Raw genomic sequence first — 16,916 nt, forward strand, 5'->3', positions numbered from 1 at the left:
AGATTGAGCCACTGCTTTCCAGCCTGGGCCACCAGAGTGAGACTCTGTCTCAAAAAATTAATAAATAAATAAAATAGTAAATATATTAACAGAGGTCTAGATAAGATACTGTGGGAGAACAAAGGAAAGAAGAACTAATTTCCCCTGGAGGATTCGGAGAAGGCATTTGATAGGAGTCTCGAAAGATGAATGAGATTAGAAAGACTTTTGTTCATCTGATTCAACCCTTCATTCAGCCCTTGGCCAGCTCTACAGCATCCCATCACATGCAAGTGCTGCCCTGCCTGAAACACCTGAACCCAAGGCATGCATCCAGAGGTTGGCTGGGTTGGGGGTGGAGGCAAGAGGAGGCAAGAGATGTGACAGGTGAAGGTATTTGGGAAAGGGCAGGCCAGTTTAGTTACGGGGCCTATGCAAGGCAACATGGAAGGGTTGGCATCACACAGAATAAAAGAAAGACCCTGGACTTGAAAATCAGTCAGACTTGGACTCAAATGGACAACTAATGATGTGTGACCTTACACAAATTATTTAATCTCTCTGAGCCTCTGTTTTGTCACATGTAAATATGAATTAATAGCTCTATTTCAGAGTTGTGAAGATCAAGGGACAGAGCATATGGAAAAGTACTTGGCACAAAGTAGGCAATTGATAACTGTCAAATCCTCTTCCTTCCAGTTTGCCAAAGCCAGCCCTGCCACCCTCTTTCCTAAGCTAAGACTCTGACCTTGATCACTCATTGTCCAGGCCCAGTAATAACAGCTAGATTCTTCTTACTAGCTAATAACTTCTTACTGTATTCTGCACCCTGGGCTAAGTATTGTCTTTTTTCATCCTCACAAAAATCCAATGAAGTTGGAAATCTTTGTTTTATAGATAAGGAAACTGACGCTCCCAGATGTTAAATAATGAAATTTGTTCACGGTCTTATAGCTAGAAGGTCTTAGAACTGGTATTTAAACCCAGGCTGACATTAAAATCTATGCTCCCCATTGTGTTCCTTCTAGGAAGACAGGGATCATTCTGTTGGGTAAACCTTTAATCCATGATCCACATGTGTCAATGTTTGACCAAAGCTCAGGAATGCCTTGCTTTCATAAACAATGCTTTTAAACACCAAAAATAAATAAACAAAAAAAAGCAAAGCAGTGGGTTGAATAAGTGAAAATCCTTAAAAGAAAGATAATCTAAATAAACACTGAAAATAATAACAGCCATCTCTTAGGCACTAGAGAGTATCGCCATTGTTCCCAGGCAGCTCAGGGCAACAACCGTAAAACTTGAGATCCAGCAGTTCTTCCTTAGGGTTTTGTGATTAAAGAGGCCAGGGATGATGGTTATATCTCCCCTCATAATCCTTAAACCCTGGCATCAAGCTATGGAAATCCTGATCATGAAGACTAATATTTGTGTAGTGCTTACAGTTTAGTAAGGATTGATTAGTAAGTAGATCACTTACAGGGTATCTGCTGTCACTTACAACCCTGGGAGGTGCATAGGACCAGGGTCATTTTTATTCTCAGAACAGAAACCTAAGGCTCAGAGAAACAAGGTGACTTGCCAAGGCTCAAGGAGAGAATCACAATTTAAACTCCATCTTCTGATCCCTTTCCAAAGCTATTTCCACCTCCACCAGCATCTTCATCCACAGTCCAAATTAGAAAGAACTTAGATTTGGGCTCCTTGGAAGCAAGCTTCTAGACTCCTGGGAACTGTATAGATTATGGCAACAAAGATAGAGGATGGGTTGAAAGAAGACAAAAGTAACACTGCTGATAAGTGCAAAAACACCTAGTGTTAAAAAAATAATAATGACTTTATTGAGATATAATTCACATACAGTAAAATTCACACTTTTAAATGGTACAATTTGGTGACTTTTCATATATTTATGAAGTTTTACAACCATCACACTATCTAATTCCATAACATTTCTATCACCACAGAAAGAAATCGTAGTCATTGCAATAATTACCCACTGCAGCCCTAGCACCCACTACTCTACTCTGTTTCTATGGATTTGCCTATTCTAGACATTTCATATAAACACATTCACTAAGTGGCCTTTAATATCTGGCTTCTTTCACTTACATCATACTGTTTTCAAGGTTGATTAACATTGTAGTATGTATCAGTACTTCATTTTCCTTATAGCCAAATAATATTCTGTTGTATGGATATATCATATTTTATTTATCTATATATCAGTTAATGGAAAATCAGGCTCTTTCTACATTTTGGCTATTGTAAATAATGTTGCCATGAGCATTCAGGTATGTTTTTTGTATGAATGCATGCTTTCATTTCCCTTTGCTATATGCCCAGAAGTGGAATTGCTGGTTCATACAGTAATTCTGTGATTAGCTTTTGAGGAACTGCCAGAAAGAAGAGTTCTTTATTCTATGTATCCCTTTATTCCTTACTTATTCTATCTGTTCTATTTTCAAAGTGAGTGTACTATATAACATCCTCACCAGTAATATGTGGGTTCGCATTTCTTCACATTTTTCCAACACTAATTATAGCTATCCTATGGGTATGAAGCAGTATCCCATTGTGGTTTTGATTTACATTTCTCTGATGGTGAATGATGTTGAGTATCTTTTCATGTGCTTATTGCCTTTTGCATATCTTCGTTGAAGAAATGTCTGTTTATATCCTTTGCTCATTTAATTAGATTATCTTTTTATTGTTGAGTTGTAAGAGTTCTTTATATATTCTAGACCTAAGTCCCTTATCAAAGATATAATTTGCAAATTTAGTGAGTCAACTTCTCAGTTTTTAAAAAGTGTTCTTTTAAGCACCAAAATTTTTAATTTTGATAAAGTCCAATTTATTTATTTTTCTTTTGTTGCTTGTACTTTTGATTTCATATCTAAAAACAAATCACTTAATTTAAGATTACAAATATGTTTCCTTCTAAGAGTTTTATACTTTTAGCTCTAACATTAGGTCTGTGATCCATTTTTAATTAACTTTTATATGGTGTGAGGTAGGGACCCAACTTTATTCTTTTGTGTGTGAATATCCAGTTGTCCCAACAGATTTGTTAAAAAGAATATTATTTCCCCCACCAAATTGGCTTTTCAACCACGTCAAAAATCAATTGACCATAAATGTAAGGAACTTTTTTTTGGACTGTCAATTATATTCCATTGATCTATGTGTCTATCCTTATTTTAGTACCATATTGTCTTCACTACTATCGCTTTGTAGTAAGTTTTGAAATCAGGACATATGAGTCCTATAACTTTGTTCTTATTTCGCAAGATTGCATTGACTATTCTTGGTCTCTTGAATTTCCATATGAAGTTGAGGAATTCGCTTGTCTATATACGTTAAAAAAAAAAAAAAAAAAGGCAGTTGGGACTTTGAGTGAGACTGCACTGAACCTGAAGATCAATTTTGGAAATATTGCCATCTTAATATTAGCCTTCCAATCCATGAACACAGTACATCTTTCCATTCATTTAAAACTTCTTACTTTTTTCCATGATGTTTTGCATTTCTCAGTGTACAGCTATTGCATTAATTTTATTAAATTTAGTCCTAAGTATTTTATTCTTTTTGATTCTTTTGTGTATGGAATTACTTTCTTAATTTCATTTTTGAATTGTTCACTGCTAGTGTATAAAAATACAATTGATTTTCGTATATTGATCTTGTATCCTGAAACATTACTGAACTTGTTTATTAGTTCTAATAATTGTTAGTGGGATTCCTTAGGATTTTTTTTATACAAGATCATGTCATCTACAAATAAAGACAGCTTTACTACTTTCTTTTCTGTATGCTTTCTCTCTCTTTTGGGTACTCTTTGCATGTTATATTTTTTCCTACCTTTTTATTTTCAACCTGTTTGTGTCTTTGAATCTAAAGTGTGTCTCCTCTAGACAGCATATAAATGAATTAAGGATTTTTAAAATCCATTTTGCCAACTTCTGCTTTTCTGTTGAAGTTTGGTTCATTTACATTTAAGTAATTACTGATAAGGTAGAATATAATTTGTGCTTTTGCTGCTTATTTTTCCATATACTTTATGTATTTTTGTTCCTTTATTCTTTCTTTACTGATTCTCTGTTTTTTTGTGTGTTAAATAGATATTTTCTAGCATAAAATATTTCTTTGCTGCTGATTATAAATATATATATACACACATACATATATATATATATATAGAGAGAGAGAGAGAGAGAGCAAGGAGATATATATATTTAGAGAGAGAGAGTTATTTTCTTTGTGGTTGGCCTGGAAATAACAAGATCTTAACTTACAGTTTGGATTAGCAGCCTGCATTTTTATAGCACATTCTCATTTACATTTTTCATTTAATTGCCAGGAAGGAGAAAGTAAGAAATCTGGACTAGAAACTCTATCTTGGCCTGAGGACCTGTTTGGAACAATGTTATTCATACACAATGTTCTTCTGGGGGCAAACTGTAGCCACGTGAGAGAGATTCCTTTTTGATTCCCAAGGTATAGGTTTTCAGGGTGATCAAAACACTGTTTTGTGAACTTTCTAGCTTCCAATGTGAATTCACGTATGTCAGCAATTCTCAAAGTCTGGTCTGGAAATATCTGAGCATCACTGAGATGTTTTCAGGTGATCCTTAAGAATAAAACCATTTTTATAAGAATACCAAGTTGTTATTTGCCCTTTGTGGCTTTTATTCTCTCATAAGAGTACAGTAGGATTTTCTAGAGGTTACATGACATGTGATATCATAACAGAGTGAATGCAGATGCAGATAGGAGAAAGTGCTGTTTCTATTAAGCCAGGGATTCTAGAAATTTATAAACTATAAAACAATGCCACTCTTTTCTCTAAGTTGTTTTTGAGAATATAGTGATACTTTATGAAATATTTATGTTAACATAGAATGGTTTATTATTGCTAATTTTAAATGAGTTGAATTTTTTAAATTTCTTATTTTAATTTATAATATGGCAAATCTTGACAGATATATGCAAAACAAAGTTTGTTTGTGTTATTGATAAGTTAAGAGTATAAAGTAGTCCTGAAGCCAAAAGTTTTGTGAACTACCACCATATTATCTCATTCAATCCTTACAACGGCATTGTGTAAAAAGCAGGACAGATTTAGTCTTCTGATGCTATGGCTTTTTGAATGAGGAAACTGAGGCCGTGGGCCCCAGACTGTATCTATGTGGACTGGGTTTGCTAGAATGGCAATCTTATTCTGAGGTCAGAGCCCAGCCAGTTAACTGCATTGAGACTTCCTGGGAGCTATGACGTCTTAGTGACCTTTGATCCTGTTTACCTCTCCCATGTTCTGGATACTCTCTGCCCTTTGGCCTCCAGGACACCATGACACCATGTTCCTATTTTTGCAAATGACTCCTCTTCTTTTAACTGCCCCTTAAATATTGCTATTACTCAAGGTCTTCTTCCAAATATCCTTTGGTCTACTCCCTCGGTGAGCTCACTTATCATTGATGATTCCCAAATGTGCCTCTAAAGCTCAGTTCTCTGTCTCACTTGAATTTCAAAGCTAAGTACTGGATGTGTCTACCTGGATATCCCTCAGATGTTTTAAACCCACATGCTCAAAACTCTGTAATCAGTAGGCATTCCACATACTGTACTAGGTACAGATAATGTAAAAGTGAATAAAACATAGTCCCTGTTCTCAGGGAAACAGCAGTCTGGTGGAGAACATTAGTTTGTCCAAAACCAACTTCTGTATTTTTGGTTCTAGATATTATTATCACCATCTGCCCAATTACACAGGACTTCTTCTTTCCCATCCTTCCATCCAGTGAGTTGCCAAGTCTTATGCATTCTATTTCTGTAACATCTCTCCAGCCTTCTCTTCTCTTCTCTCACTACTGCAACTCCCTCAGATCTAACTTTCTTAATCTCTCTGGTGAACTATTGCAGCAACCTCCTAACCATGTTCTCTGCCTTCTGTCTCATCCCCATCTAATTCATCCTTCACACTGCTACCTGAGTGATTATTTTATAACTGCAAATCTGCCCACCTTACTGTCATGCTTAAAACTCTTCAATGGCTCCCTTTTCCCTGGAGAATAAAATCCAGACTCACTAGCTTGCCTTTTAAGGTTCTCCGGGATCTGATCTCACCTTTGTTTCCTATCAGTCCTCTGATTATTACCTCGACCTTTCAAAAGATATTTCTGATGTCAAGAGTGTCCTCCCCAATCACCTGATCATCCTTCACAGTGTCTTCTTAAGTGTCTTCTCCTCTTAAATTTTCTAAGACCTTCCCAAGAGGTCTAGATTATTCTTCTTTTTGGCCTACCACTATACTTGCACGAGTCTCTTTTCATTATGGTACTTAGCACATTGTATTAAATTACAATCTTTTGTTTTTCCAAATATCTCCCCGTCTGGACAAAATACTTCGATGGCAGGTACTATGTCTTATTCACGTTGGTATCAACTGTCCTAGCCCAGTGCATGATGAAGAGTGAGCACTAAATAAATTTTGTCTATGTAATATTGAAGGTCTATAAAATATGGATCACATTCAACCTTCCTCCCATTTTCTGATTTTAGAATTCTCTTCCCATTTCCCATCTAAGCACCCAAGCTGAAAACATGGGTAATTCTATTAATAAAGTTTACACTCTTCCTCTTCCCCTATAGCCAATGAGTTACCACACCAAACATTCTGCTTCTTTATTCTCTCTCCAATGTCAACTGCCCTCTATCACCACATTTAGGAAATACTGCAGCCATGTTTTCAACCTCAAAAATTGAGACATAAAACTTTTTTTTTTTTGTAGTTAGCTATTTAATGAGGTTCTTAAGACATTTTGAACACCAATTTGTGAGGATAAATTCCATTCGTCAGGGCAAACACAGATCGCAGGTAGCCCTGGAGCTGAGGAACAGCTTTGATTTTTGGTAGAATCTGTGAGTCCACAGCTTTCTGATCAATCTTGGGCTGCTCTGTAATCTCGTATTTCTCTTTTTCTGTGTTGAAGATCTCACCTTCCTGGTGTCTGGGCCTCCGCAGCTTCTTCTTCTTGAAGTAAGCATCAGTAAGATGTTTTGGGATTTTGACATTGCTGATGTCGATTTTGGTTGAGGTGGCAATGACAAATTTCTGGTGTGTTCTTCGTAGAGGAACTCGATTGAGGACCAGAGGTCCAGTCACAAGTAACAAGCCACCAGCCAGCTGCTTCAGGAAAACCACCCTCTTGCCCCTGTGGCGTCCAGTGAGGATGATCAGAATGGTCCTGGGGGTAATGCTGGCTCGCAGTTTTCTCACGTGCTGACTGAAGGGTTTTTTGCCGTGGCTCAACAGCTTTTGAGGCACATCTTCAGTAGGATAATATCTAGGCATTTTGCGAAGTTCAACCACCCAGGTACTGCCGTTCTTGTCACCACCAACTGGTTTTGTAAGAGTTACAAGAACCTTCTCCTTCTTTTTCTTTTCAACCTTAGATTTAGCAGCTGAGTACTTCCTCTTGTACATGGCCTTTCTGGAATACATGGCAAGTTGGGAATACCTGCCAATTCCTCTGACAAGGACAGGGTTGCAGTTGCAATGGGGCTTCCCCTTCTTGGGCTTCTTAGCCTTGAGGTTACCTTTTTTCACCTTGCCACCAGCATCAGCCTTCTTGGCTTCGGGTTTCTTCTCTTTAGTATCTGGCTTCTCAACTTTTTCACTCGCCATCTTGCAAGATGGGAAAGAGAGCAAGACATAAAACTTTTGTGTCACTTCCACATACGAGATATTCTGAGAAGCAGACAAAAGTTCAAAAACATTGGGATTCTTTAAATATTTCAACAATTTCCAGGGACAGTACTAGAGAATATATGAAATCATAATGCCACTAAGAATTCAGGTTGGGTGGCCATTTAGCCTTGGTTTTATGGCTCTTGGGCTTCTACTTTAAGTTTCAGAACTTAAGTTATTAATCATCTAGGTTACAAAAGACAAATGCATGGACATAAATAACTAAAAATACAGTACAATAGTATAAATACTAAATAAGTGAGGAAGTAATTGAGAAGAGAAGAGAAATACAGAGGAGATATGACCTGAGTAGGCTTTTTTTTTCTTTTCTCTTTTTTTTTTTTTTTTTTTTTTTTTGAGACAGAGTCTTACTCTGTCACCCAGGCTGGAGTGCAGTGGCTAGATCTCAGCTTTCTGCAACCTCCACCTCCCAGGTTCAAGTGATTCTTGTGCCTCAGCCTCCTGAGTAGCTGGGATTACAGGCATACACCACCGTACTCAGATAATTTTTGTATTTTTAGTAGAGACAGGGTTTCACCATCTTGGCCAGGCTGGTCTCAAACTTCTGACCTCAGGTGATCGGCTCGCCTCAGCCTCCCAAAGTGCTAGGATTACAGGCATAAGCCACTGTGCCCAGCAATGACATGAGCTAGGCTTTCAAGGCCATTGTAATCAAGGTGTGTGCCAGCTCGTGCCTGGAGCTGCCCATATGGAAGTATCCCAATTCTGGTCCCCACTGAGGGAGCTGGATCCTTGTCCACCAGCCACAAGATTGAGTAACCAGAGAAAGTGTCTGATTCAAGGCTGTGGTTCATATTTGGGCAGCCTGAGATCTACAACTTGGACCCACATAAAAAGATAATCTGCATCAACAAGATTCCTTTCTGGAATCTGAAATTGAAAAACCAAAATGAGAGAGCTGGCAGCACAGGCAGATGCTAAAAGACTTGCCTCCAGTGTTACTTTAAGGTAACAGAGGGATCAGAGAGTCCAGGGGAAGCCAAAACCATGAGTAAGCCAAAGTCATGAGTAGATAGAACAAGCTGGTCAATAGTGGAGCAAACACTCAACATAAGTGACAATAGCATGAGAAAAAGAGAGACCATTCAACCAAAACAAGAGAGGTGGAGCAGCTAGTCCCTGGATCTGCCTTGGAACTTGATGTCTTGCCAGCTCTGGTCTAAATCCAGGTATAGCCTTACAGCCACTCCTTGAACTTCATTTCCAGGTGACTGTTTGAATGCTATTCACTGCAAGCTAAGAGCTGAGGGAAATGGATTCAACTAGGCCGGGCAGAGGGAAAGAGAAATCCAGGAGCCCAGATTAGCATGGATGGCGGCATAAAGATGAAATTTCTCATGGACTCCTCAGGGAAAGGTAGAATGGAAATTATTTTAAGTAGGAGATAAAAGCTACTGAAGCACCTTAAATTTGTTGGCCAAAGTGGTATTTGGTGAATGAATGAATAAATGAATGCATGTGGGTTAAGGCCAAAAAGTAAATGACTTTAAATAACAGGATCGAGACCTTAGACTTTATATCATAGGCAATAGGAAACCATAGCAGTTTGGAACAGGAAGGAGGAAGCATCAATATAGTATTTTTAACATAATGAATTTTTTGAAAGACATTCCATTTCCCAGTGCTGAAGCATGCATTGTCCCAGTCCCACAATGATGTAGTGAGCATGTAGGAGTAATGTTTGGCCGAGAGAGGAACATGAAAGCAGCCCACTGGTAAATGGAACTGCAAATTAGAATGGCCTGAGGGAGGCTTCCGTCCAGACAGCCCAGAAGCTGAGAAAGACAGCCAAAGATATCTCGCCTGGCATGCAGCTGTGGGAAATGCTGCAACTCTTTCTGACTGACTGGAAACAGCTATAAGACCACGTGCAAACTCAAAATCAGTTCTAAATAGGCCCATTATGACAAGGGCTGTCAGCCCCCTGTGGACTTCCATGTAGCACCCAGATGTCACATGTAGACATGTGACAGCTGACTCCTCATTCTCTCAACCAGGCATTTGTAGCAGCTGTCTGTTCACGGCATGTCAACTTGGACACAGATCTCAGCAACTCGAATGCCTCGCCAAGATCCACTCACATAACATTAATGAGTACTGAAGAATCTCCTGACAGTTTCATGAGGGAGAGAGAAGGACTTCACAGCAAATAATTAAAGGAAAAAAAAAAAAAAGACCTACTAGACATACATGTTCTGCAAATTCCTCTATTGCTGGTCAGCCACCAAGAGTTTCTTTATCAACCCACAACACAGCTTAAATAAAGACCCACTCCTCCCCCAGCACAGTTTATAGGGCCCACGCTCCTTAAGATGATAATTGAGGTTATAAATGAACACCTTGTTGTTTTTACACACACATAGCAATAAGCATAGGGCTTAATAGCTCCCACCATGCCCCCAGCTATGTCTCCTTGGCCCCATCACTTTGCTCTCCAGGCTCTGTTTCTCATTCTGTAACACAAGAGGCAGAAGTGGGTCCATCTGGGTTAATCCCACCCACCATCCAGTTCTCAATTTGGACTCTACGTAGTGGAGAGTGGTTTCTGCCCTAAGCAGAGGGGTTTTCCTTCTGCAAAGAACAAAATGAATGAATTAGGGATGAAGAAGCCACTGTATAACCTAGGCCTTTGGGCAAGTGGGGGCCGGGAAGCTGGGGGCGGGGAGGGAGGCAGGGCAGGGTCCCAGTGGTAGGGAGGGCAAGGTGAGCACTGGCTGCCCCTCCACCGGGTGTGCGGTGATGAGGTCTGCAGAATGCAGAGCATGGAGGAGAAATGGTTTTGTCTGTGCAGCCACCCACGCTCCAACTGCAGTAAGGGTCACAGTGGGCCGGTGATGACTTTTTGATGGAGTGGACGCAGCACCCTGCAGGGGCCAGCAGTCTTTGGAAGAGAAGCACTCAGCAGAAAGCACATCCAGCTCTCCGTCTGCTCTTCCCTCTTCTGCTTTCTTTCTCTCCCCACCCCCAAACCCCATCTCGGCTCACTGCAACCTCTGCCTTCCAGGTTCAAGTAATTCTCCTGCCTCAGCCTCCCAAGTAGCTGGGATTATAGGCGTGTGACACCACAGCCGGCTAATTTTTGTATTTTTAGTAAAGATGGGGTTTCACTATGTTGGCCAGGCTAGTCTTGAACTGCTGACCCTGTGATCCTCCCGCCTCGGCCTCCCAAGGTGCTGGGATTACAGGCATGAGCCACCGCGCCCGGCCTTCTCCTTTCTTTTTAAAGTGTGTCTTCTGGGTGCCGTTTTCATTCTAAGCTATCTATAGCGCCTCAGTAAGAGAGAAGGAGGGGAAATCCAACAACAGCCGCAGCCACGTGGCCAGTTTCTGTGGGAACACCTATGGATGTATGCTGTTCTGGGCAAGAACAGAACAAAGTCGCTTTTATCTCCTTCTTTCCAAAAGCCTTGTGTGCTTTAGAAGCTGGTTATTGTTGCATTATTAAAGCCCCAGTGAGCCGAGGCCAAGGCAAGGATACTCTAGAGCTGTCCCAGGCAGCTTCAGCCAGTTCAGACTTCTCATCCTGTGACCTAGCCTGACTCCTGGTTGTCATCTCATCGCATCCCAGCGAGAGGGGAGCACTGGGGGAGGAGAGAGATGCCAGTCCCTAATTGAAGGTGCCCTGGGCTTCTCAACAAACTGGTCCATCCAGTTCCTAGGAATTATTCTGAGCATAATCCCTTTTGCCAATATTGTGTTTCTTAAAGCACCAGCAGAATAAAGTGAGGAAAAGACTGTTGCGTAAGGAAATCTGAAACCAGATTTCCCTGGGTTTCAGCAAGCAGTTTGCTCAGGAGAGGTTGGGAGGACGAAATGTTCAGGTTTGTGTGTATGGTCATTGGGGGCTGGAGACTGGGGACAGCCTAGGGCATTGTTTGCTAAGGGCAAGTTTGCTCCAGTTAGTTACAGATTCCTAGTCACAACACCGTGAGTTTTGTCATCTATCCCAACCCCAGCTTTCACAGAGGAAGAGAGGAAATGCACAGGGGCAAGGTGACTGGTCGAAGGTTGCACAGTGGATTGGTGGCCTGCTCAGATAACCACAGCCTAGACATATGCTAAGCACGTGTGGCATTCATTCTCCAGGTCTGCAAGCACGGATGCCCTTTAAATGGCAGTGCCAGTTTAAAGCTAGTGTTTGGAAAGACAGGCCCCCAGAAGGCATGGACTGTATTTTTCCCTGGTCCTTATGGGGCACCCCGGCAAGGTTTAAGCACACTTAGAAACTTACACCTATGGACAAACCCCAGAAAAAGATAATCAGAGTCCCATTCTCTAACCAGCTCCAGTACACTTATTTTCATGTAAATGTAGAGAAACAGCCCAGCCTAAGAGGGGGCAGCCTAACAGAACAGCAGAATGAATGCCACCATGGAAGTTTGTGCAGCCTGTGGAATCCATAAAAGGCCTAGTTGCAGGGCCCACCAGGGGCTGAAATCCAGCCTGCCCTCCACTAACTGGGTACTGCCCAGGCAAAATGCTCCTTACCTTTCTGGTCTCAGGTCAAGTTTACCCTTGAGTAGCAAAGCTTCCCTCTCTACTGGCCCTTCCTCTGCGCTTCCCCTTCTACTTCATTCCTGTCCTACCCTCTAAAAGCTTCCCTTAGAAAAAAAAATTCTGTTCTTCTGTTTTACTTTTTAAGCTATAACCACCAAAGAAGTGATGAGCCCTTCATGCACTGCAGTGTTTGAAGCCACTGAGCACATCTTCAGGTCTATTTCACGTCTAAACATGGTCTTCCCACAGTGCATCTGCCTACCACTAATCACATGCCACTTCCTCCAGGAAGCCTTCCCTGACCCTTCCCTCCTCCCCCACACATCCCAGCCCAGTAAGTGAGGACTATCCCCCACAGCTACCTAGGCTAGGCATGCCCTATGGGAGCTCTGAATATGTTGTTGCAAAATGATCTATTTATAAGTTCATCTTCCCCTTAGATCTGCCCTGTTCAATGTGGTAGCCACTGGCCACGTGTGCCTACTGAGCACTTGAACTGTGTCTAGTCTGAATAGAGATGTATTGTAAATAACAGATACATACTACATGTGAAACAGTATGAAAGAGATAACATAAAATACCTCAATGATCATGTTTCTCTTGTTGGAGATCATATGTTGGAATGATAATATTACAGGCCGGGTGTGGTGGCTCACACCTGTTATGACAGCACTTTGGGAGGCCTAGGAGCAGGAGGATCACTTGGAGTTTGAGACCAGCCTGGGCAACACAAGGAGACCCTGTATCTAAAAAATAATTTTTTTAATTAGCTGGGCATCATGGCAGGTGCCTATAGTCCTGGCTCCTCAGGAGGCTGAGGCAGGAGGATTGCCTGAGCCCAGGAGGTTGAGGCTGCAGTGAACCATGACCGAGCCACTGCACTCCACCCTTGGTGACAGAGTGAGACGCTGTCTCAAAAATAAGTAAATAAATACATAAATAAATATTTTTAAAAAGTTAAAAAAGAGAGAGAACCAGAAAAAATAAAAATTAAACAAGATAATATTAGAGAAATATTGAGTTAAATTAAACATATGATTAAAATTAATTTCTTCTATTTCTTTTTTTTATTGTGACTACTAGAAAAATTTAAATTACCTGTATGGTTTGTATCATATTTCTACTGGATATCTGCTTAGACTATAAGCCTCTGGGGTCAGGGATCATATCTTACTCATCTTTGCACTTCCATCATCTAATACAGACACACATTTGGGTTCTAAGACAGCATGTGTAACAATACAGGTGTCACCTTGTGTTGTCACTCTTGCGGCCCACCTGTCTGTCTCTACCAGGATGCTTTCCGCACCTTGGCACAGAGACTGTGCCTCACCTATCAAGTGCTTGGCAAGAGGCAGGTGCAGAATACATGTTAGAGAATGAAGGTAAAGTAAGTATCTGATCTAAATATTCAGGGAGAAAAAAATTTATGATTATCATTTTTTAAAGAGATGGGTCTTGCTATATTGCCCAGGTTGTTCTCAAACTCCTGACCCCAAAGTGCTGGGATTCCAAGCATGACCCGCAGTACCTGGCCAATTTTTTAAAAGTTTCATCTTGCTTTAATTGTACTTGGGAACCATAGATGTGATACTGATATCTTACAGATAGAAGAACGAAGTGGCTTTAACACGCTGGGTGGGATCTTTCCAAGTTAAGACAAAGGAAGCACCAGTACATCAGGAGACAGAGCGGCTGGGTTCCAAGGCCAGCAGGCTGTTACACAAGGAGGAAAACTTCACACAAAGTCAATAATTAGAAAAATGATTCTGAGCTGTGAAAACAAACAAAGTACATAGAATACAGAGACTAATATTCCCAACAATTTCAATTAATAACTTATCATACCCTCTTGAGTACTGATCAATTTGATGTGAATTTCAACTTTAAAAAATCTTAATTTTATTTTCTGAATATAGAAATAAAACTGGCTCATTGTTAAAAAAAAAAAAATAAGGCCCAATCTCACAATTATATGGAAATGTTTAAAGCAAAAAGTCCTTTGTGATACCACTCCAAACAATAATTCAATAACCGCTAGTAATAGGTTGGTGTTCTTCCTTCTGGGTTTTTCCTTTATAAAAAGTCTTTTCTCTTTATTTTTATATAAAAATAAGGTTATATCCTGAGTATCATCCTGCAACTTAACTTTTGAAACACACAAATATATTGTCAACATTACCCTATGTTAGTACCTACAGCCCTATCTCTTCTTTTAGCTGGAGCATAGCATTCCACTTAGGGTAATACTCCCATTATTGCTGGACATCAGCAATAAAGACAGGCACTTTTTTGTTATTATAAACAGACTGCAACCAACATCCTCAGACATGTCTTTGCAACTTTTGTGTTTCCATAGGAACAAAAATAGTTTCATTATGACCTAATGAAGATAGTGAAGCAGATCAGAATTGGATCACCTATATTAAAAAAAGAAAAAAGAGATTGCAGTGGGAAGTGGAGAAAGGGAATGGTGAAGATAATGGTAGATATTTGGGCTTTGTAGACTTTTATAATGATGAAAGAAAAGTCCACTTAGCTTGAATCTCATCTTCTACTTCCATAATTCTAAAGTATTTTTAAAATTTAATTGGAATTAATTTCATCTAAAAATCTCAATTTTGGATTAGCCTACATGAAGTTCAAGAACATTATCTTACCTGTATGCTGGTAAGAACTGCAATTGGATATATCCTGCTGTCTGGCATCCTCTGGGTCAGTTTCCACTTTTTCCTATTGAGGGACTTACAGGTTCTTTAGTTACACAGGTAACTGTGGTTTGAAATTTAAAACAACAGTATGTCTTTCATAATTCTCCTGAGAAAGAAAAATTCCAACAGTAAACAACGCCACTGAGGTTTCTCCTCCCCAACCAGTTGCATCAAAATGCTATTCTTGCTTTGTCTTACACTAACAGGGTAGACCAGTCACTAATCTCTCTGAACACACATCTCCCAACCTGTAAAATGGTTGCTACCAGCTTTGATTCACTACTGTCAAGATTAGAGATAATGTATGTAAAGTACAAAGTACGTGCTCTAATAATGGGAGTTATTATTTTCAGTGGAAACTAGTAGGATAAATAGCCAGAGAAAGAGATAAAAGCAAAAGGTGGTAAGGAGAAAAGAAAATTCAAGGAACGTTTGTAGTAAATTTCAACATTTTTATTGCAGTAACTTTGATATGTGTTTTCTATGATGCCAGGAACTAACATCTCTTAAGGGAGCATTATCTGCCTGCTTCTGTACTAGGGATTTTACATATGTTTTCTTAATTCTCACAACAAACTTGTAACACAAGTAGTCTCTTCCCACATTATAGATGGAAAAACTGAGACTCAGAATGTGTAGGTGGCCTTCTCAGATTCATCAATGTGGTAAGTAGATAAATTGGTGTTGGTGTTAAAACTCAAATAGTTCCAAACCTATGCCTGTCTACTTACCAGGCTGTGACTACTGCACCAGGCCTGATGATGCCTTCATGGTTTCTTATCTCCTGCACATTTTTCTCCACCTGGCCTCACTCTGATCACAATGGCAGATCCAGGGCGTCCCTCTTCCACTGACAGAAAATCAGTGCAAATTGACTTATGCACATCAAGGACAAAATGTGTTCATGGTCATGACAAGTCTAAAGGTAGACTTTGGCCTCAGGCATGGCTGCACTCAGGGGCTCTATCTTCCCCATTTCTCAGTGCAACTTTCCTCTGAGTTCTGACTCTGGCTTTACTTTCATAGGGCTGTCTCCTCTGGATAGCAACCTTACAACCCATGAGCCTGGGAGTAGGGAGAAGAGCACCCTTACTTTCTCCCAGGGTCTATTTTAACCATATCAAATCTTAGTGAAAATCCACATGTCTATTTCTCAACCAATCACTGTGGCTTGAGGGGTGCCAGGTCCCCCTGGCCAGGCCTCCATCTCCAGCCCACTCTTGTGACAGGTTCAGCCTTACTTGAACCACAAGAAATGATTCCCCATAGAACAGAGCAAAAAGGAAGAGCAAAAGAAGTCCTCAATAGAACAAAGCCACAGACAGCCTCTACAGAGCTCTTGTTGCTTTTTACTCAGCAACACCTCTCATAAACCCAGCCTTTTGCGTTAGAAAAGCTCCTACTTCAGCTCCATAGGGATTGATTTCATAACTGCTTCTTTTTTGCATGTGTCTCTTCCATCATTATGTACTATCTCTGTGTGATGTCTAAAAATACCAAGTGGACATGGTATATCCTGCTCCTTCTTCCTGCCCAAGTTAGCAAAATAGCTCTGTAATTTTCAATGCTTTTGGCTACAATTTACAGAAAACTGATCAAAATGGCTTCGACAATGAGGAAAATGTCCTTTTACACACATTAAGAAGTCCCGGCCGGGAGCGGTGGCTCAAGCCGTAATCCCAGCACTTTGGGAGGCCGAGACAGGCAGATCTCGAGGTCACGAAATCGAGACCATCCTGGCTAACACGGTGAAACCCCGTCTCTACTAAAAAATACAAAAAAAAACTAGCCGGGCAAGGTGGCGGGCGCCTGTAGTCCCAGCTACTCGGGAGGCTGAGGCAGGAGAATGGCGTGAACCCAGGAGGCGGAGCTTGCAGTGAGCTGAGATCCGGCCACTGCTGCACTCCAGCCTGGGCGACAGAGCAAGACTCCGTCTCAAAAAAAAAAAAAAAAAAAAG

General features: G+C 40.6%; 1 protein-coding gene across 2 annotated transcripts; it reads right to left on the reverse strand.

The window, feature by feature from the left end:
- Positions 1-6,754: 6,754 nt before the first annotated feature.
- Positions 6,755-16,709, reverse strand: LOC101003671 (60S ribosomal protein L6-like). 2 transcript variants are annotated; one of them, XM_009216245.3, is made up of 3 exons: positions 14,430-16,709; positions 13,853-14,021; positions 6,755-7,666 (listed from the first exon to the last, which is right to left on the reverse strand). In XM_009216245.3, the coding sequence occupies exon 3, from the start codon at positions 7,664-7,666 to the stop codon at positions 6,791-6,793; it is 876 nt and encodes a 291-aa protein (XP_009214509.2). In that variant the 5' UTR covers positions 13,853-14,021; positions 14,430-16,709; the 3' UTR covers positions 6,755-6,790. The 2 variants fall into 2 exon arrangements, with proteins under 2 accessions (XP_009214509.2, XP_009214492.2); XM_009216228.4 differs by lacking the exons at positions 13,853-14,021; positions 14,430-16,709 and adding an exon at positions 13,346-13,846.
- Positions 16,710-16,916: the final 207 nt, after the last annotated feature.

Source organism: Papio anubis, chromosome 1 (genome assembly GCF_008728515.1).
Source record: "Papio anubis isolate 15944 chromosome 1, Panubis1.0, whole genome shotgun sequence".
NCBI lineage: Eukaryota > Metazoa > Chordata > Mammalia > Primates > Cercopithecidae > Papio > Papio anubis.